The sequence below is a fragment of the Dermacentor andersoni genome, chromosome 3 (assembly GCF_023375885.2).
Source record: "Dermacentor andersoni chromosome 3, qqDerAnde1_hic_scaffold, whole genome shotgun sequence".
Classification (NCBI taxonomy): Eukaryota; Metazoa; Arthropoda; class Arachnida; order Ixodida; family Ixodidae; genus Dermacentor; species Dermacentor andersoni.
The window spans coordinates 216,409,124-216,432,671 of NC_092816.1; the positions used below are offsets into that span (position 1 = coordinate 216,409,124).

The 23,548-nt window shown below is 45.4% G+C and overlaps 1 protein-coding gene across 1 annotated transcript in view; it reads right to left on the reverse strand.

Moving 5' to 3' along the window:
* The window catches only part of LOC126536368 (cytochrome P450 3A9-like), a 357,446-nt gene that overhangs the window by 76,212 nt on the left and 257,686 nt on the right, over positions 1-23,548 (reverse strand). Inside the window, exon 12 of the mRNA XM_050183303.3 lies at positions 15,435-15,572. Coding sequence (XP_050039260.2) covers positions 15,435-15,572 — 138 coding nt within the window. The remainder of the gene's footprint in view (positions 1-15,434; positions 15,573-23,548) is intronic.

A 23,548-nucleotide genomic window follows, 5' to 3' on the forward strand; every position in this document is an offset into this window, starting at 1 on the left:
AAGTATAAAAACCTCTCTTGGGATCTGAAGTTATTTATCTCTACATATTGGCGTCTATTTTGAAGATACGACTTAATAAATTCAAGAGGAAGTCCTGTAATTCCATAACGATTGAGCTTATGAAAAAGAATATTGTAGCTAATATAATCGAATGCTGTACTGAAATCTACAAATAAACCGAGAGTTATGAGCTTGTTTTCGAAATTGGTAAGGATATGTTCTTTATGATGCAGTAGGGATAACTCAGTAGACTTGTCTTCTTGAAACCCATACTGAGATTCGATAATTAAGTTGTGCTTATTACAGAATGAGTTTAAACGAACAAATATTATTTCCTCTAAAGCTTTGGAAAAGATAGGGAGAACAGATATGGGCCGGTAATTATTTATGTCTAGCTTGTTGCCTTTCTTATGAAGTACTGTTACTCTCGCACTCTTCATCTTTGCAGGAAAAGCACCAGTTGAGATGCATAAGTTGTGTATGTGTGCAAGTAGCTCAGTGATTTTATGTAGCACAAATTTTACGGGTGTTATTTGAATCCCATCAGGATCAATGCATGACGAGTTTTTCAAACTAGAAAATACTGTATGCACTTCATGAACATCTGTAGGCTGGAAAAAGAGCGTGTTTTGATTTGGAGGGAAAGTAAGGTCAGGAAGTTTTACAGAAGTAACATAGGTATCGCGATACACAAAATGTTTACTAAACTGTTCGACCATTTCTTGCCGTGATAACTTCTGTCCTTTGTAAGCAATTTGTTCTATAGACTCGCTCCTTCTTTGTCGCCCCAATACAAAATTCAGGTTATTCCAAAGTTTATGGCTCTGAGAGCAAGAAGAAAGCATCTGCAAATAATATGCATCTTTTGCTTTTCTTAACTCTTTGGTTAGTTTATTTCTATACTCTTTAAGAGCCTTCAGGTGAGCAGGGTCACGGTATTTTACAAATTTACCATAAAGCTGGTCACGCTTCTTTATTTTCTTAAACAGGTATTTTGTTAGCGAAGACTTTTTGAAATTTTTGTTTAGTTTTTTTGCGGACGAAGTGTTTTGAATACACATCAACAAACGTTGTGATAAACTTAGTGTAAGTCACTTCCGCATTATTTTCCTGAAGGATATTATCCCAGCTTACCTCGCTTAATTCTGCCTGAAATGCCTGCAGCGTTTGTTCAGCAATGGCCTGATAAAATATGTCAGATGCGTTGCTGCGTATCGCAATATGTGCACATTCATCGTACATACAAATTGGCTTGTGATCACCTATGCAATGCGCCAAAACACAACTGCTAGTACATGAAGGGTGATAACTTGTCAAAAAGAGATCAAGCGTAGTTTCACTTCTAGCTGTAACCCTAGTTGCTGATTCAATGCATTAATGCAACCGTTCTGGACAAATGTGTTTACAAACTCGCGCGTCGTTGCGTTTTCAGAACCTATATCAATATTCATGTCTCCACCAATAACTACACATTTTCGGTTTTCACTGGCAAATGCCAACAGATTATCCATAAACATGAAAAAAGCATTAGACTGCCATCAGGTGGCCAGTAACAAACAGCAAATAACGTATCATTGGTTTCAACGCATAGCACCTCAATATTTTCATTTGTACACAAAAAGTCGCCAGATAGATCACATCATATAGACTCATTTACAAACAGGGAAACGCCTCCTCCACGCCCTGATTCTCTGTTTAAATGGAAAAGTTTCTTATTAGGTAACTGAAAAATATTGCTAGCGTCAGTGTACCATGTTTCAGTAAGCATAACTGCATCGCACAAGTTTTCTATCTCTGAAAAGAAGGTTTCCAGGTCTGTTGTTTTATTATTCGCAGATTGCACATTTAGATGTATACAGCTTAATTCTTTTCTTTTTGTACGCGTAATGTAGAGAACCATTCTGTCTTTGTTTTATAGCCTAGGTGCATAATGGTTCTATTGAGCTCAAAGATATCTCTTATTAACGAGCTAGGGCAGAAACGTCGTCAGAACATTTTACAACAGCCGCAGGATCGCCACCATTTTTACGTACCAGGACTTTCCCATTAGAACACCAAACATACCTATAGCCAGAACATTTTGCCCATTCTTTAGCAAAGTAGAGAAGCTTTCTTGTACGGAGGGTCGGGTTGTCAGCTATGTAAACCCTATCCTCACTGTTTCTCAGGTTTCGTTTGTTAGCGAGCCAAGCATCGGCCACTTCCTGGCATGCAAAACGTACGATGATTCCTCGCGGCTTCCCGGGCTTTCCAGGTAACCTATGTAGGGCTACGACATCTTGCCTGCACAACAAAGCAACCTGTAATCTTCCGGCAATTCCATTTACTTTACTCAACAGGTCTTCTCCGTCATCCTCAGTCAAACCATGAATTTCCAGATTTGATCGCCTGCTCCGTCTCTCAAGGTCCTCAAGGTCCTCAACATTAAATTCCAGCTGTGAGAGCTGCTGAAATGCGCCCTGTTTCTCAATTTTCTCCAACCGGCTCTTAACGTCTTTTATATCTTTATCATGAGTATCCAGCCGCTGTTGAATAGCGTCGAAATGATCAGACAAGACCTGAACAGATTTTTCCATGCATGAAACCTAGCTAGAATAGAACTGGCAGAACTTTCGAAGTTAATCAACAAGCGTAAGACAGCTGACATAAGGAAGTATAATATGGATAGAATTGAACATGCTCTAAGGAACAGAGGAAGCCTAAAAGCAGTGAAGAAGAAACTAGGAATAGGCAAGAATCAGATGTATGCGTTAAGAGACAAAGCCGGCAATATCATTACTGATCTGGATGAGATAGTTCAAGTGGCTGAGGAGTTCTATAGAGATTTGTACAGTACCAGTGGCACCCAAGACGATAATGGAAGACAAAATAGTCTAGAGGAATTCGAAATCCCACAGGTAACGCCGGAAGAAGTAAAGAAAGCCTTGGGAGATATGCAAAGGGGGAAGGCAGCTGGGGAGGATCAGGTAACAGCAGATTTGTTGAAGGATGGTGGGCAGATTGTTCTAGAGAAACTGGCCACCCTGTATACGCAATGCCACATGACCTCGAGTGTACCAGGATCTTGGAAGAACGCTAACATAATCCTAATCCATAAGAAAGGGGACGCCAAAGACTTCAAAAATTATAGACCGATCAGCTTAGTGTCAGTTGCCTACAAACTATTTACTAAGGTAATCGCAAATAGAATCAGGAACACCTTAGACTTCTGTCAACCAAAGGGCCAGGCAGGATTCCGTAAAGGCTACTCAACAATAGATCATATTCACACTATCAATCAGGTGATAGAGAAATGTGCGGAATATAACCAGCCCTTATATATAGCTTTCATTGATTACGAGAAAGCGCTTGATTCTGTCGAAACCTCAGCAGTCATGGAGGCATTACGGAATCGAGGTGTAGACGAGCTGTATGTAAAAATACTGAAAGATATCTATAGCGGCTCCACAGCCACCGTAGTCCTCCATAAACAAAGTAACAAAATCCCAATAAAGAAATGCGTCAGGCAGGGAGATACGATCTCTCCAATGCTATTCACAGCGTGTTTACAGGAGGCATTCGGAGACCTGGATTGAGAAGAATTGGGGATAAGAGTTAATGGAGAATACCATAGTAACTTGCGATTCGCTGATGATATTGCCTTGCTAAGTAACTCAGGGGACCAATTGCAATGCATGCTCACTGACCTGGAGAGGCAAAGCGGTAGAGTACGTCTAAAAATTAATCTGCAGAAAACTAAAGTAATGTTTAACAGTCTTGGAAGAGAACAGCTATTTACAATAGGTAGCGAGGCACTGGAAGTGGTAAGGGAATACATCTACTTAGGGCTGGTAGTGACGGCGGATCCGGATCATGAGACGGAAATAATCAGAAGAATAAGAATGGGCTGGGGTGCGTTTGGCAGGCATTCTCAGATCACGAACAGCAGGTTGCCATTATCCCTCAAGAGAAAGGTGTATAATAGCTGTGTCTTACCAGTACTCACCTACGGGGCAGAAACCTTGGAGGCTTACGAAAAGGGTTCTACTCAAATTGAGGACGACACAACGAGCTATGAAAAGAAGAATGATGGGTGTAACGTTAAGCGATAAGAAAAGGGCAGATTGGGTGAGGGAACAAACGCGAGTTAATGACATCTTAGTTGAAATTAAGAAAAAGAAATGGGCATGGGCAGGACATGTAATGAGGAGGGAAGATAAGCGATGGTCATTAAAGGTTACGGACTGGATTCCAAGGGAAGGGAAGCGTAGCCGGCGGCGGCAGAAAGTTAGGTGGGCGGATGAGATTAAGAAGTTTGCAGGGACGACATGGCCACAATTAGTACATGACCGGGGTTGTTGGAAAAGTATGGGAGAGGCCTTTGCCCTGCAGTTGGCGTAACCAGGCTGATGATGATAATGATGATGAAACCTGTGCCGGAAGCTCGAGAAGAGAACTTAGCTTGCGGTCAATTTTTGCCAACTTAACAAGGATGTTGTTATCAGATGCCTGATTTGCAGCGAGAACATGGCTCTTGTCACCGACAAGCTTACAGAAGGAGCATTTCCACGTTTTCAGTGATGTCTCGCGCTTGCTAATAAACGCCTTTTCAGATACTCCAGAACAATCCCCTACATGAAAAACAAACTCGCACTCAGAGCAAACTATAACGTGGTCAGCATCGTCCAGCGAAACTCGGCAAGCACTACAACGGCCCATTTCTCACGTCTTGCACTATAAAAAGGAAGAAGACTGCGGCACTTCAAGAGACACAAAAACATGCTGAAATGTTCAACCGTTTTATACACTACGACAGCAGAAGCGGAGCAAAAAGAGAAAAAAAAAGGAGCGGAGGTAAGGTAACCAACCTGGCAATTGCAGAAGAGCAGTTTAGAAACGTGTGCGATGTGCTCCGCGGCTGCCGTCAAGTCTCAATCAAGTCTCTTCTCAAGTCTCTTCTCAATCAACGCCGAGCGTGGGGCGATTCCGCTCCACGGATACCTTAGGCAAGACGGAGGCGATATCTGCCACGGTGTCATCGTCGTCAGCAACTCTGAAACCACTGAATCGCTTCGAGAGCAGGTGCAATGGAAAGCAGGCACCATTGTCGAGGTGAGGAAATTCGGCTCCTCTAACAAAGCTCGGGGAACCTTCGCCGGGAGGGAGAAACCGCGTTTGGTGCACTATGAGAACATGCTCATCCCAGTGCAAACCTACTACCGGACAATCCCGGCCTGCGGCCTTTGTGGGGCTGTAGGCCACCGAGCGGATGCTTGTCCCAACACGCAGCAGAACACGTGCGGACTCTGCGGGCAACAAGCCCCGCTTGTGGAGGGGGTGCGGGCCCCTCACGAGTGTGTTCCACGGTGCTCTGTTTGTGGCGGGGGACACGCCACAAACTCACGGGAGTGTGCGGTGAAATTCCGCACACACAAGATGGCCGCCCCGAAGGGCGGGACAAAGAGGAAAATAGCGGCCAAGAAGAAGAGCCGCCATCTTGGCCTCCCCGGTGAATTACCGAGCCGGAACGACAACACCGAGAAGCAGGCGCCACCTACCGGAGGAGCCGGCAAGCGACCACCGACGCAGCCGCCACCACAAGGCGGCACTGGAAAGCTGTCGACGTCGCCACCACGAGGCGAGGCCAGGGCCTGGGCCAACGTCGTGAAACGTGGAACGCAGGTGTGCGGTACGGGCAGGGCTGCCTCCTCTTCCCCTACCTCCTCCCCCCCTGCGGCACGCAGTGCCGAGCAAGCCCAGATAGCAGCTCTCGAGGGCCAAATTGAGATGCTTCTCAAGAAAATTACGCTCCTGGAATCGCAGTTAAAACAGCCTACCACTCCCCTTATACCCCCGCAACTGAGGCTATGGAGAGTGAGCCCGCGGCACCGAATGCAGCACTGAGCGCGGAAGCTGCACTTGAGGCCCGTCTAGAGGCCCGCATAGACGCCCGTTTCAACACCCTAGAAAGTCAAATTTCCGCGGCAATCAGCTCCGCCATCGCCAAAATACCTGAAAACATACCGACAATTGTGGCACAGCACATCGCGCAATCCTCGCGTGGCGTCAGAAGAACCGGCGGTCTTATCAAAGACCTGTCTGGCCGCTGTCCTAAAACGTCGCGCCGAACATTGAAACTTAAGCAGAAGACAATGACAGCTGCTTGCTCTCCGGAATGGAGGATGCTCCCCTCCCCGCGAGTGTTGGCTCCGGAGCAGCGTCCCTGCAATTGGTCTTTCCCTTCAATGACCATGGGGACCAATTAGGCGCTCTCCCCGTACCATTTCGGCCACCCCAATCCAAATCACCCAATGGAACTGCCGGGGATTCCTTTCCCGCGCCAAGCGGGCGGACCTCCGGCTTTTCTTGTCAACATTCGCTTCACTCCCCACGGTGGTTGCCCTCCAGGAGACAGGGAGCGGCGCCACCCTTACAAATTATACCACGTTCCAGCAGGACCCCTCTTCCTGTATCCGCGTGCACAAAAATTATACAGCCAACCAGGTTGATTTGGAACTCAACACTGATTATTCCTATGTGATGGTCACCCTTCTTCCCCTTAAGAAACAAAACGCACCATTTCATATACTGAACATCTATTGTTCTCCCAAGCTCAAAGATGTAACTTTCGCAGCCCTCTTCTGTCGCGCCCTGAAGGCTGCGGGCAGGGACCCCTGGTGATTGTGGGTGATTTCAACGCTCACAGCACACTGTGGAGGTACGTGCGTGAAGAAAAGCGCGGGCGCAAGCTAGCGGAACTTGCGTCTACGCTAGGCCTGACTCTTCACACCGACCCTGCACATCCAACGCGGGTGGGTAACTCCGTGACTCGGGACACGTGTCCGGACCTTACCTTCACGAAAAACATTAGACACGCAGAATGGGCCAACACCGAGGAAACCCTCGGCAGTGACCACTGCATACTCAACACAACCGTCAGAAGCAAACCATTGGCAAGATGCCACGCCCAAGCCCGCCTACCCGACTGGACCAAGTTCCGGCAAAACTACACTAATTCGGCCCCTATCCACGAACAAGGTTACCACGCGTGGTCACGAGCATTGGTTGCACACCTTCGTTCGACGGAAACTCAAGTTCAACTATCGGAGGCCACGCCGGAGGTGGACAACCACCTCCTGCACTTATGGAAGGCGCGGCACAGCCTCGTCCGTAGGTGGCGCCGCCAAAAACACAATCGGAGGCTCAAAATTCTCATTGCCGAGCTCACCCAACGAGCAGCAGAGTACGCGGCCCAGCTCGCTGAATCGAATTGCGTGGACCTATGCAACACGGCCGCTAGACAAATGTCTAGCCGGAGCACCTGGCGTCTCTTTCGCGCCTTGATCGATCCGAATCAAACCAGAGCCAAGACACTAAAACATCTCCAACGGGCTATCCATAGCTTCGACGGAGACATCTCAAAATTAGCATGCAAACTACGCGATCATTATCTTAGTATACAACAGGACCCCCGAGGGCCAGCGTACTCGTATGCAGGTTCCGAGAACGCGGAGCTGGACCAACCGTTCCGGCTCCACGACCTGAAGGCGGCCCTCACTAAAATGAAGCGAGGAACGGCGCCGGGAAGAGAAAAAATAACAGTGAAATTACCTGCCAACCTTCTCGACCCGGCCTACGAGGCGCTCCTCGCTTACATAAACTCAATCTGGCTCGGTGAGGCACCCCTCCCAATCGAATGGAAGACCGCCCTGGTCACTTTCATTCCGAAAGCCGGAAAAGCCATAACCACGGACAACCTCCGCCCCATCTCCCTCACGTCTTGTGCGGGAAAGCTGATGGAGACTATGGTGCGAGATAGGCCGTCCCAGTTTTTGGAAAACCAAAACGTTTTCGCAGACACCATGTTCGGGTTCCGCCCGCACCGGTCCACGCAAGATGTTCTGCTTCAACTAGACCACGAAATTCTAAATCGCGTCGAATACCCCCTCAATGACAAGGCAGAACTCGCCCTCGATTTGAAGGGGGCTTTCGACAATGTCACACACGACATAATTCTGACACACCTCTCCCGAACCAACTGCGGACACAACACGTTTCAATACGTTAAGCATTTTCTCTCCGACCGGCAATCGTACATCCGGATGCAAGATGAAGAACACGGCCCCTACCAATTAGGCACCAGAGGTACCCCGCAGGGCGCGGTCCTCTCACCCCTACTATTCAATTTGGCAATGCTGAAACTCCCGGCTCAGCTGGAGAATGTAGAAGGCATACAGCACGCGCTGTAAGCCGACATCACCATCTGGGCTAAACACGGATCGGTAGCAGACATTGAAGCCAACCTGCAGCAAGCGGCGGAGATCGTGGATGCCTACGCCCGCCGCTGCGGTTTTCAATGCTCCCCGGCCAAATCGCAATTTGTGCACATTCGCCCCTCGCCGAAGTACACTACCAAAATCGAACTGTCCCTACCAAATGGACCCATCACAGAACACGATCAGTTCAGAGTACTGGGTCTCTTTATTCATGAACACCGCCGAGTCTACACAACACTGGCCAAAGTGCGCAAGGCGGGGGACCAGGTGGGCCGCATGGTTCGCCGGGTTTCCAATAAACGCGGGGGGTTACGGTGCAAAGACGCTTTGCGGCTGGCGCACGCATTTGTAACCAGTCGAGTGTTGTACTCTACTCCTCACCTCCACCTTCGCAGGTTTGACGAGAACGCCCTCGAGGTGATTCTCCGTAAAACTTACAAGCGTGCTCTCGACCTCCCGATCAACACATCCAACCAGCGCCTCCTCGGCCTGGGACTGGTCAACACCTTCGCGGAACTCCGAGAAGCATACTTGACGAACCACTACACAAGGCTCTCAATGACGCCGTCGGGTCGCCGCCTTCTTGCCCGAGTGCACATCCACCATCCAACACTGACGGAAGAGCGCGTGCGCATCCCGGAAATCTGGAGATGGATGGATGGATATTATTAGCGTCCCCTTTGGAACGGGGCAGTGGGTTGCGCCACCAAGCTCTTGCTACTGTACTGCCTAATATCCTACATAGGTTAAACAATGAAAAAAGAAAAAAAAACACTCTGAACTACCACGCCCAAATTTTCTGATCCCCTATTGCGAACTGTGCTTTTGTACGTATCCGTCTTTTGTCGTTTCCCTACTTTTCTTCCACCAATCCTCCAGTCGCCTCTTACTAATGTCTATTGCGGACATGTTTGCTTTACCACTGCTCCCTCTGAACCCAAGGGCTTCAAGGAGGCCAGTGGTGCCTAAATCAACCGCTGGGTAGACGTCCTCACATTCTAATAAAACATGCTCTGTAGTTCCCCTAGCTTTACCCCAGCAAGCACATGCTTCTTCTTCCTTGTTATATCTCGAGATACGCCCTGCACGTGCGCCCTCTTCCGGCTGACATGACAAGAGACGACCATAGTGGCCGGCGCCTCGCGCGGGCGGAAGCATCGGTACGTCACTATGGGAACAAGCACGGAGTATTCTACGTGGACGCCTCCGGCTCACACCATGGGGGTTGGTATACGGCCGCAGTCGTCCACCAAAACACCGCGGTGAACGGCCTTACGTTCAAAGCACAAGACATAACACAGGCGGAAGAGGTGGCCATCAGGACTCGCGGGTTATTATTAGCGACTCACGAGGGGCCTGCAGAAACATCTAAAGGGGCTTTATTCCGTATTTGGCGTACCGCTTACTTCAAGGCAGCAATTATCTCGGGGTCCCCGCGTCCCGCACGATAATATGGACTCCCGCGCACGAGGGTCTCGAGGGAAACGAAGCGGCCGACGCCGCTGCCCGCGTGCTCACTCTCCGGGCTTCGCCCTCATCTCCCGTCGCTGCGGACTACGACCCCAATCCGGCATTTAGGTTCAAGGAAATCACCCAACACTACCAATACGGCTATGCAATCTTTCCTAAGCCCTGTAAGGGTCACACGAAGGCGGAGGAGCGTTTACTCCTTCGCCTCTATACTAAAACACTGTCGTGCCCGGCAATCGTAAAACATTTTGACCCTGCGTGCACAGGGAAGTGCCCGCACTGTGAGGAAAAATCTTCGGACATTTTCCACATGGTGTTGGCATGCCAATCAACCCCTCACCTTCCCCCTATATACAACCTTACCCGGGAGGACTGGGAGGCGGCCCTGCTCGGCTGCTCCGACCTGGCGAGCCAGAAGGCCCTGGTCGGCCGTGCCTGAGCCGCGGCTACAGCCAATGGGCTCCTGTAATGAGGTGCCCACCTTGTCTTTATAAGGAACGGCCCCTTAAGGACTGCTCCACACGCTCCCTGTAAATACTTCAAACAATAAAGTTTTTAAGTCCGTCAGTCTTCGGCTGAACGCAGCCTGCTCTTCGGCAGGACCAACCGAACGCGTCCTCCCCATCTGACTGCCAGAAATTTGACCTACTTTTTTTTAGTTTCCATTTGTGCCGCAACACTCGGTAACATACGGTGAATAAGTTTTTCCTGATGCTTTTTAACCAGCTTTCTTTTCTATATTTCTTTTGCCTCCAGGTTACCCATTTTTGTTTTCAGTGTAGTGTTTTTTTGACGCTGAAACCTCCTGTATAACTGAATATCAGGGTCTTCGATGCTGTACATTTATTTTACCGGCTGTTCAATATTAAGCTTTATGTTTATCTTAAAATGAAGCACTGTGAGGCACGCGAAGAGCACCTGTGCAAATAAGTTATGGGGTCAGGGGGACAAAGTGAGATGATCATTATCTCTTTCAGTAGTCCAATTAACTGAAATTGAATAAATAAATTATAATAAAGTTTTGGCGTGCACGACGTTAATTAGGCCGATACTGGAGTACACTTGCAGTGGCCTGGGATCCCTGGACAGAAGCTAAAAATTAAAATAGAAAATATCAAAAATTTTGTTAGGTTCATCTTCAACTGTTATAGCTGGAAAGTATCCCCATCTAAACTCCTACAAAGAGCAGAACTAGAAAAACTTGAAACAAGGCGCTATCATGAGAGGTTAAAACTTTTTCATTCACTAGATCACAATGTTAAGAATTGATCAATTCGCATTCATAGCGCCTGCCGTAAGCCGCTTTACTAGGTCTGTTCACTCAAGAAACGTATCTGAATTTAAATGCAGGATTCACATGTTCATGTACTCTATCTTTCTTTGGGTGATTCCAGACTGGAATGCCTTATCTGCTGATGTGGTTGAACGGCCAAATATTGATTGATTCCTACAAGCCATCAGAAATTGGGCGCTGTAGGCGCCTTCACACTTGAAATGTGTGCGCACGTTGTCATTTTGTGTATTAGAATCAGTGTTCATACCTTCGCTTGTACGCATTGGCGCGTGTGTCTTTGATGTTTTCTTTTCTTTTGTTATGTGATGTTGTTTTGCTTTAGTGCACTGTGCATGTATTCAGTTGTATTCCTGTTGTCACTCCTGCCTTAAGGCCTCCAAAAATGGCCAGAAGTATGTAACAAACAAATAAATAAATAAATAAATAAATAAAATGGACTGCAGTAAGTGTGTATATTTGTATTCAAAAGTTAGAGGCTAGTGGTTTTTGTACACAGTTTCACTTGGAAGAATTCGTCTAGCATGCCTGTGCTCCGGGATTTTCGACTCCTAATTTTATTTGTCGTTCGCATAATTACGCATGCAAGAGAGTGACGATCGGCGCAAAGCTCCTCCCTGATGTGACGCGGCTGTTGCGTGCGGCGTTTAGTCTGACAACAGGGCGGAGGCATAGGCGAGGATGATCGCTGTTCCCCTTCCCCTCTCAGCTGGCGAAATCAAGATATGCCAGTGCCCTGTGGCGTGCAGTTGTTGCTCTTGATTTAAATGAAACATAGTGTACATGTAAACACGCAGTCACTTTATTTTTGTAGCCCAGGCCATCACCATGCCGACTCGTCTAGTCACTTTTACACACGCGCACTGCCCTCCGGCTTCTCCGCACGCGCCAATATCTCGGCATGGCAGCTGCCGCCATCGTTACGGACGGCGCGGTCGTGCGTTGCGTCAGCGATTCCGGTTTTTACATTTTCTTTTTATTTGGCCAGCTAAGAGGTGAAGGGTGGCAGCTGTCATCTTTGCCGATGCCTCCGCCCCGTTGTCAGATTAGACGCGGCAGGCGACAGCCGCGTCACATCAGGGAGGAGCCGATCCCGATCCGCCGATCCGAACTCTCTTGCATGCGTGCGAACAATTAGAATTTGGAGTCGGATATCTCGCAGCACCGAGACGCTGGACGAACTGTTCCAACCGATGCTGGGCAGAAACGTGACTGCCGCTAGTTTTTCAATACAAACATATCCACTTACTGCAGTCAACAAAAAGTTAATTATTTAATTTTAGTTGGGCTGCTGACAGCCGTAATTATCATCTCACACTGTATCCCCCTGGTCCCATAACTTATTTGCAAAGGTGGTCTTCGCGCGCCTCCCTGTGCCGAACGTTAAGAAAACCACAAAGATTAATTTTCAACACCTTGTATACACGGATTGTAAACGCTTTTGAGAAGCAGTCCAGCAGGGGCAAAACTCCACACTTGGTCTTTTCAGAGAAGTCAGTAATTTTGAGGGTATTCTGCATGAAATCGACAAAAAAAACTAGATTTAATTTAATTAATTACGGCTGTCTGCAGCCCAACTAAAATTAAATAATTAACTTTTTGTTGACTGCAGTAAGTGGATATGTTTGTATTGAAAAACTAGCGGCAGTCACGTTTCTGCCCAGCATCGGTTGGAACAGTTCGTCCACCGGCTGCTACGGAGCTCCAACGAATAATGTCGAAGAATAGGTCTCGGTAGGTTCGACTCCGCGTCACTGCCAGCTAACTTGGGCAGCCCCTCCACAGCGTTATCCACTGCAAGTAACCTGCAAGGACCCGTGCCAGGATTCCTTTGACCACCTCTGTGCCTCATTTTGCTCTCAATTTCTGGAAGAGGCAGGTAGGTAAAAGAAACACAACTAATGAGAACATTATCAATTCCAGCGCACTTGACAAAACGTATTTGAATCGAAGCTTTACTGAAGTGGTTAATGAGGTGATATTGACGTAAATACAATGCATAATATTGCCGTTGAGTTTATCTTGCGCAACGTGTTCAGCGTAATAAGTTTTGAGAACTGTAAAATAGTCACATTTTCGACTTTAATCGTTCAGTAGGCGGCCATATGAGTCGGCAGTGCGGTGCCCTTTCGCCTACATGTGGGGCCGACCCTGAATGGCAGCGACATTACTTCGGAATATCCTTGTGCTATTTTTAAAACTCACTATTTGCGTAAATGAGTGTTTAAGTCGCTGATGATGAGATTTTTCCTACAGTAAAGTAAGGGTTGAGTATTTCAGGGTTAAACCGAAAAGACAAGAACAAAAGAATAAAATGGTACTGCTTAGTTATGTCCAACAATTCAGTTTTAACCCAATACAGTCAACGAAAGTAAATTTACGAATAAGCTAAGGCGACGATCGGCAAGCCAACATGCCCTCTGATGAGAGTAGCCTGACCAAGTGAGGGTCATTTGTAATCCAGACGCTCAAGCAATCTTATTTCTTATCTGCGTCTAATCTCTTTTGGCATGCGATGAAACCGAGAAGCAGGATGGCCGGTATATCGAAGTTGGCGCGGGATGGCGGTAGGCGTAACGGTTAGCCGGCCCAGCTCCCGAATTCCCATTGCTGCAGTGACATAGGCTCGACTCCCGGTGGCCTTGGTTGTGAATGTAGCTTTATGCAACCTGTGATAATGATCAAGCTCAGAAAGAAGAGGTGGCTTGACGACAACGATCGCCCTCAGCATAAGGAAATAAACAGACGGGCAAGGCCAACCACATTTTGAGCACTTTAATGCGGCCATAGTAAAACACTACAATGGTCTCATGAAGAAGCATAGTCAATCGATATGTTTCTCGTGGGTAACCCATACTGCGATACCCAGGAAAAGCACGCCTTTAAGGATACATTTCGTTATTGCAATCATAAAAATATAAAACAATGTATGAGTTTACGCAACGGTTTTCTTACGTCTATCTCCTTTTTGCTGACGATATAAATGTTATTTAACTGAAACGAGAATGTGGAAGATTTTGCTGCACTTGGGCAGGAACATTCGGTTTATATAATTGGATAATGCCGATGACGATGACCAACGCACAAGTAAAAAAAAATCCGTTTAGAATCTTTCAGCGTACTTTGCACGTTTGTTTTATTACGAGGACGGCTGCCTTACGGCATAAAAAACTATATAAAATGTAGGCAACCCTACATATTGCAGGAAGTTTATTAGGATTAAGTACACATTGTGGTTCGCTCTTAGAATGCACTATAGATGAATCCATTTTTACTTTCTTTTCCACACTTTTTGCTCTGGCAAAGAAATCTACGAATAACTGTAACATCGCGAAGCTTACGCAGGAAAGGCCGTCGTCGAAGCTTGGACAAAACAGGCTCCTGTTCTGGCGCTTGATGCATGTTGATATTAATCAAGAAATTGATTAACAGGACACTGTTATCCGGAAACCCGAGGCTATTGAGATATTCACCGCTGGTCCACACTTTTAAGCCTTCCCATTCTAATATCATGAATACTTGCCCTAAGCATGCAATATATAGCATTGGAGAGATTCTGCCTCCTTATCTGACCCTTTTCTTTCTTGATATATAATTGTATACTTTTCTTGTGCAAGAGCAAGGTAGCTGTGGAATATATGTTAATATTTCGCGACATTCACGTATGCCTCCTGTACTCCTTAATAACGTAATGCCTCCATGAGTGCTGTTATTGTTACTGAATTAAATGCCTTTTACTGAATTAAATGCAATATCACTCAAGCCATCACTTCTAGTACGCTGGAGTATTGTAGTTTGCAATCGCTACGTTGAAAATGAATGGGCCACTATACACTTGATTTTCATCGTTTGGCACTGAGACTGGTTTGCCTATCCAACGCCAGCGGTCCGTGAGTTCCGCGGTGCGTGTTTCGCGCCGGCTCGAGAGACGACGCTGCCTGCTTGGCCGCTGCGTGACCAAGCAGGCAGCGTCGGTCGCGCCGCGGATGGCTGCTTGGTCGGGACGACGCTTGCAGGGAGGTTCGTGTGTGGTGCGGTGGAGTGTGCCGTTGATTACATGCACTATAGTTCTTTTAAGATTGTGGCTAGTATCAGCTAAAACTAATCTGCTTTGCCGGTAGCCATTTCATGCTTACATGCAATCTCAATTACAGGAGAACCAAAGTTTTTCTTCTGCATGACTTCATGCTGCTTCCTGAATCTTTCCGAAGTTTGAGTATCGCTTACCTTACCATCGCAACTGGGATTCAATTCTTCAGTTTGTCATATTTGCCTATAACAGCGATGCGCAACGAACTATTACATTCTGTCCGTTTTTTCCTGTTCTCAATTGGAACTCCACATCAGCCTGAATTGGTACGGCGACAAGTTATATCCCCTCTCGCAGCAGTATACCCCTCTAGCCTCTGCACTCTTACCTCTCAGGGTCGAATACCTCAGGATCTGGAAAATATTTTTCGTCATGCTGAATAGAAAAAATTGGAATTCTGATGAGGGTGCCTTCATCAATGGCAATCTTTCCCACCACGGTGCTACGTACGCACGTCCTGTAAGTCCTGGAAAGAAGCATATTCAAAAATACTCAATTATTATATCATTACAGAAACACGTTTACCTTGTTTCTGTACACAATCATCATCACTAAAATATTTCTTTATTGAGCCAATGGTGGTAGTGCTGTCTCTTTTCAGTAAACAGACTGACTTATCTATGGTCTGGCAATATACGAACGGGAATAAGGTTGTGACTCTCCATTACCGTGTTACCAGGTAATCTTCCTGATATTAGGCTCTGCAGATCAACTGGGGATGTTATGCAACTGTGTTAACTGATAAGACCGCAATTGTGTGCTGAAATATCTTTTTCGCTTTGATTGCACTGGGATACCATTTCATGATGACCGTCGAGCCGGGAATATAAATATCACTAATATACAAACAAATATGTAGTATGGGTCTACGAATGTAGTGTGAAACTTCGTTTATCGTTTACTGCTCCCACCTGCAAAGGCAGAAGGTACAACCACAATGTCGCAAAAGTTCGTTCATAGGACATCTAAATTCGGCCATTACGACGTTCATTTGAGGCGCCCACAAATCAGACAAAACATTCTTATGAGCAATTTGTAGGCACGAAAGTATGGTCAGATGTGTAGAGAATCGGGCCCCATGCTAAGGAAGGCGACATCAAAATCACCGGTCGGACATGCTTCTTTTTTTTTAATCACGCAATGGCAGTTCGATAGCAGCACACCAAAACAGACGTAGTACAATAACAACGCTGATTAAATTCGCATTATGGCAGTAGTATGCCGAAATTATTTCTCTTCGCTCATATGCACTATATTGATATGATATTGGCTGTGACGGTGGAGCGAACAGGACACGGCACTTATCGCTGTTTCTGTGTTTCTCAGGTTGGCTGGGGACCCAACTCTACTACAACAGGCCTGTAGTACAAGTTTTCTTGCATCTGGCTCGCTGCTTCCATCTTCAGCACTATACTACCTGTCAAAAGCATTTTCATCGCCTCTGCTAAACTGGACATTTGAACTTCGCGCCTTCTGTTCGCAAGGCGGACCACGTGTGCGGCCATGGTCGTCGACGAAGCGCAGCACGTAACTTAGCCGGGGGCGTTTCCTATCATATTGGCTGTGGCGGTGGAGCGCAAAGGACATGGCACATGTCGCTCTGTGTTTCTCAGGTTGGTTTCTTTCTCTGCGTTACATATCTTGCAACACGCTCTTTCCGCTACAGCCAGTCTACAGTATTGTGTTCATTTGTTGTTTTTATAGCCCCATTTCGGAAAGTCATAGGCCTGTACAGTTGCAAACTATGTCGCGTTGCTGTGAATGTCGCTCTGTGATTGATGAAAGCGAATTGTTTCTGACTTGTTCACAATGTGAATTTTTGTATCATAGCGGTACCTGCTCCGTCGTTGCCGAAAGTGCCATTAAGAGCAAACGAGATCAATTCAAAAAGACTTGAAGGTGAGAGTCTTGCAAACCTACAGGAAGTAAAAGCTCCTCCTCTGCCAAAGCGTGTAAAAATCAAAGTGACATAATAAAAAAAAAATGCTGAAATGGACCAAAAACTAAACTTGCTTGCTAGTCTGCCAAACAAGGTAGACAGGATTGAACAGTCCCTCCAAACACTTTCCGCTCACTTTGATGAAATTCAAAAAAGGCTTGAGAGCCACGAAAAGGAATTAAATAAACACTGTACAACGGAAAGTAGAAAAAATAGAGATGTACGCTTCTCCTAGGGAGCTCGATCAGATTCAGGCTGACATAGACGCACTTGAGTGGCACAGCAGACGTCTTAACATCGAGATACACGGTATACCTGAGGCTGACAGTGAAAACCTACGCGGAAAGGTAAATGATCTTGCAAAGAAGCTTGAACTTGAACCCCTATCTGGGGAAGATGTTGTGGCAGTTCATAGGCTCCCGGCAAAGCAAGAGAAAACGCGAGGAATTATTATCCGCCTTGCACGGCAGGAACTAAGGGATGCATGGATTGCCAAAAGGCGAGCCTTGAAGGACAACCAGGGCAACATCTTCCTTAACGAAAACCTAACCTCTCGCTCGAGGAAGCTCCTCGCCACTGCCGAAGAATGGGCAAATACAACATCGTGTGGCACTCAAATGCAAAAGTTCTCGTGCGTAGGGCAAACGGTGAATCAGCAATTGTCACTAAGGGTGAAAATGATCTTCGTGCTCTATTGGAATGAACGCCAATTTCTTGTTGCTATCATTTGAATCTTTGACGAAATGAATCATTTGGGACATATTGGCAAGGAGGATTTGTTCACGTCCTTGGCCACTTAAAAGAAGGGACTGTCTTTCATACATATGAACGTTCAATCAGTCTCCAGCAAGGTACATGAATTAGAAACTTTTTTTCTGATATAAATAGTCAATGCAATGTAGTCATGCTAAGCGAAACATGGTATTGCTCTGATGATGTGTTTCGCCTGCCTTGCAAAAACTATTTCATAAAAACCGAACCTCACCTCGCGGTTAAGGAGTATCTAGCTGTTTTGACAGATGATTCTGTAACATGTAAACTGTTAGCCGAGTATTATTGTATGACAGAAAACTGTGAAATGTTGTGTGTCCCAACACCGGGTGTACTCTTTGCAGTATGTTACCGCCCGCCGGATCGTTTATTCGAACCTTTTTTCACTTTATAGAGCGCATGCTAGAATTTGCGTCAGGAAACAAATATAAAGTGGTCTTAGGAGGAGACTTCAACATTGATATCAGTTCCGATGGTGCTAGTTGCGATGGTATCAGTTCCGATGCAGTTGAATCCTTCACGAGAATAACAGAAACTACGAAATCTACTCTTGATTTTTTTATAACGAACTATTTTCCATTTTTAGTAACTAGTGGAGTCTTAAGCTCTCCTCTTAGTGACCGCATGCCAATAGTCATGTTTATCCACACAAGAGCAAACGAAACCGAAAAAGACAACACTGAAAAAACATTTCAGACAATAAACGAGTACACATTAAGTGCCTTTCAAGAGGCCTTGAGACAAGTATCTTGGAAGGAGGTTTTTCAACAAAACGAGGCTGAGCCAGCATACAACATTTCCTTAAAGGAATTCTCAGCTGTTTATGAGCAACATTCCATACACAAGAAAGGAAATCACAAAGCTTATCGGAAACTTTGGATCACCAAAGAGCTTCTAAAAAAGATAAAGAAACGAGATAAACTTTATGCCAGGTTTATAAAATTTTGGAAAGGCGAGGATCTAAAATGCTTAAAAATTTTTACAAATAAATTAAAGAAAGAGCTAAGAAATACAAGAAATCGCTATTATTTACGTACGTTTTCTTCATGGGAGGGGCATACAAAGATGTGGAACAAGTTAAATGAAATAATGGGTACGCAAATGAAACACTGAACCTATAAAGAGTTTCTGTAAACGGATGCCTTTTAAACGGAGATCGTTTAGTTAACGCATTTAATGATTACTTTACAGACACTGATTCCCGTTAATCACGAAGCCCAACATATACATTTCAGTTCCCTGCAACTATGGACACAATTTCTTTTTTTCAAGCAACAACCCCTACCGAGGTTCGTTCAATTTTTCTCAAACTGAAAAATTCATGTAGCTGCGATGCTGATGGCCTCCAAATAAGACCTATCAAACGCGTCATTTGTGACATTGCCGCGGTGTTAGCTTATATCTATAAGTTATGCATACCATCAGGTTCTCTTCCTGAAAAAATAAAAATTGCAAAAGTAATTGTGTTATATAAGAAAGGTGACAAGCTTGATATAAAAAAATTTGCGTCCTTTATCTATTCTCTCGCAGTTTTCTAAAGGTCTTGAAAAAATCATTCTTAACCAATTAACACCTTTCAGCAATAAACATAATATAATAACAGACGCTCAATACGGTTTTCAACAAGGTAAATCAACAGAATTAGCACTTGTAGCACAGAAAGAATACATACTGCACAACCTCGAAAATAAGTTACTTGTAGTTGGTCTAATTATAGACTTCACAATAGCGTTCGACTGCATAAATGATGACCTCCTAATACTTAATCTTGAAAGATATGGCATCATGGGCCTTCTTCTTCAGTTACTGACATCCTACCTTAGAAATCGGCAGCAATATGTGTCTATAAAGACTAGCATGTCATCTACACGACAAATACAAACAGGTGTACCTCAGAGAAGTATCCTTAGTCCATTTCTGTTTAACATCTACATAAACGACATAGTTCTTATCCACCGAGAAGCAAAATTCATAAACTACGCAGATGATAAAAGTGTTTTTTTTTATCAAACAACTTTTATACAGGCCTCATTGGTGCAGCGAACAATCTCTTAACACATCTCTTAAAATGGAGCCAGGACAACTTCTTAAAACAAACTCGAATAAAACACAACTTTTTCACATCTTTAAAACAAGAGGCACGTGGACTCCATTGACCCACAACATATTTTACAACTATGAGAAAATAGAGGTTGTTCACACGGTAAAAGTACTTGGCGTATACTTTACCGGCACATTGCAATGGGACGCTCACGTAGATATTATACTCCCGAAACTGAGCCGCATAACAGGTACACTACATCGAAATCGCTACCTTTTACCAACGTCAGGTAAATTGATCATTTATAATGCAATGTTCGCCTCACATGTAAATTATTTCCATCTTGTATGGGGCACAACATCAGCTTCCAATCACTCTAAAATACTACTGATACAAAAAAAAATAATAATGCGCGCTATCGCAAATGTACTGTACAACTCACACACTGAAGGTCTTTTCACCAAGTAGAACATAACAAAAAGTCATCATCTCTACAAACAAACTCAGACACACCTACTACTTTCAGGTAAAATATAGAAGCAACTTAATAACAAATATAGCAAACTTAAAAGAGAATATACCCACACATGAGACGCGCAGCCATGAAAAATGGCTCATACCTTTTTCGAGAACAAATTGCGGCCATCAAACGGTCGCAAATACCTCGCCACGGCTACTAAATTTTTGTCTAGAAGCCGGCATTGACATCCATGCCTTGACGCCATCGGAGATCATCTGTCTGGCGAAAACTACGATTTAAATCACCATGGTTCAGTAAAATCACGTGTATTCAGTGAAAGAAATGTAATTACTCTAATGAATGTAACCCACCGTTGTTTGTTTTTCATTTCTGAAAGTGTTCTTTGCCACCGGTCTGCCAATATGTAAAGGGGGCCAGGGAGCACTCTAGCTGCCTATAAGCAACATTTACGTTGGCCCCCTCCATTTGCTTGTAAATCGGCCCAAATAAAATGAAATGAAATGAAATATCTCTAGCAGTCTTTGACAATGTAAGTAAAATATTCTTCCGTTTTTCCTGACCAGCGCTATAGCGCAGCCTATGCAGGTTGTCGACTTGAAGCTAAGTGGTTCATGCCTATCTAGGTTGCGATCAACTGACTGGACCTATGCTGCTGCAGCAGCTGCCATCGAGTTTGCGCGAGTGTTTCCTCTTGCACGCTGCTTCCACTGTGAACTGACACGCCTGGCAGATCGCTGTCGTCGTTGTATCACTACCTCGTCATATTACAAAGTAGTGTTTTTGACATTCACGCTACACTTGCTGGCCGGCACATGGAACGTTAAACTGTTCTAAGGCTACGTTATACCGCCGCTTTGGAAGCACATCTAGCTTTGGACACTCCTACTTCAAAGGACGCGGAGCTTATGTCTTCCAGCGCTGTTTCATTTCTTGCTTCTCTTTGCGCCCCTAAAAGAAACCTTACTACAGCCTTTGATTCGTCTATACTTTAATTGTTACTTTGGACTTTATTCACACTATCGAATTTCCATATACTCACAAGCTTGCTTTTTGGAGCTCAGATCGTCGCATGGCAAATCGGCTCCATCGCTTCTCTGACGAGACATGCTCCGCACAATGACAGCTTTTCGGCAAGCACGACAATGCGGATTATCATCGTATACAACATCGATGACTAAATCAAGCCTGACTCGCCACCATCGTGTATGCACATGAGTGACGTGAATGAATCAGAAACCACGGCTGCTCATAAAAGGAACACGAACTGCCATTCCCTTCAGTGGGCTTGGTGACATTGGCAAGAAGCAGATCCTCACGAAACCTCTTTTTCGTGAACACCTTCTTCTGAATGACCGATCGATATCCCCAGTGGACTTTCCCTTCTTTTAATCTTCGCGCCACTTCCCTTTCCCCAGTGCAAAGAAGCCAACTGGGCTCAGTCCTCGTTAACCTCCCTGCCTTTCATTTATCATTTGCTCTCTCTCTCTCTCTCTTTCATGATTTACGTTGCTTTAGTAAATTGAGACGATGATCTGACCTTGACGATGTTGCCGAAGCCACATAGTGTTCTTGCACAATTGCAAGGTTGTTATTCAGTTATTAGATTACTCTTGCCAGCCTCCGGACATGTCGACCTGAATTCAGGATCAATCAGAGGATCCGAAGCCGATGCTATACCTTGCAACAACATGCTGAGGAAAAATGGAGCAATCTGAAGCATACAAATCACTGAAAGAGCTAGCCTCAAATCTGAAGAAGTTTGAACTAGAAGTGTTAAGTACAGAAACAAGGATTTCAAAAATCGAGAACTACGTGACCTAAAAAGTGTCGCCACTTCGCGCGAAAGGCAAAGCATTGATTGCCATAGGAAAGTACTGGAAGCTGCATGAAGTAAGGACAGTAGTCTTATTGGGCCCATATACTTGGAAAGATTCGCTTACTAACTGAATTAACAAGCGTGGTGTCAGCGCGCACAAGCAAACGTAAACTTATCGCACTCGATGAGCGCGGACACGCTGTCAAAACGCTGGTGCGAGGAAGCGCGGCAGCAGCAGCGAGCGAAGTTGCCTGCGTGCGGTCGATCGCTTCAACGCAACAGCGGCTAGAACACACAAAGGCATGAGCCGTGTGCAGAGCCCTTTCGAGATGCGGCGCGCGTGACCGCGAGTGGCCGCGCACTTGTTGGCAAAGTCGAAGCCCTGCTTTCCTTCATATATGGCGCGCAAGATTGAGCCGCGATCGTCGTGTCCGTATAGTTGCTACCAAAATAAATGAGGGGGTCGTTGCAATAATTCAATAATTTACGCTCTTAGTAACACCAGATGAGAAGGCAAAAATGACTAGAACATTTTGCCGTAGCTGATATTTTCAAAAGGCATAGCTGGCACTCAGGGAAATTGTTTGGAAAGAATTCACAGAATTGGCAAGCGCAATACTCAGCGTCATTACCCAGTCATCTTCTTCGATTTCACTGGCAAAATGATTTGTCTATCACAAGCTTTAGGAAAAACGGAGTGTTCTCTATATCTGAACACTCCTAAAAGAGTATAAGGAATTTGCACGCGCAGACGTAGCGCTCGAGCGCAGACGACACAACCAGAGGTTTTAAAGTCTAGCTGAAATATGCTAAGTTAATGTCTGATGGCAACCTTAAAATAGGAATCAATGAAAAACACTAAAAGTCCAATTAAGGCAACAAGCATCAGCTCCTGTTTGAGGCCTCCAGCGCAGTGTGTCCAAGCGGGAGGACAGGTGAATGACGAAGCACGACGGCCTGAATTATTTCACTTAGTAGCATGGTTTATAAACTTAGTCTACTCAACAGAATAATTGTTTCCCACTGTCCCTACGTTGTTATAATAACATAAACCTGGTTGCACGCACGAATTCAGGACGCTAAAATTGCTACTAACTTCCTTAATCTGGTTCATAATGACAGAACGCGATGGGGTTGCGGAGTAGCCTTAATGATAGAGCAGCTACGTCTTTCACTGCTAAGCAGTATTGAAGATCATGAAATGCACGGCCCAAAGTTAGTTACACCGGTACAAAGTTTCTTTTACGTGACATGTACCGAGCTCTAACGATGCACTGAGTATCTAGGCAAAATACCCGACTTCTTTTCTCCACACGCCAAATAAAGATAACGAAAACTAACAGCGGATTTAATTTGGCGCGAATAAACTAGGTTGATCTCCCCTGTTATAGCAG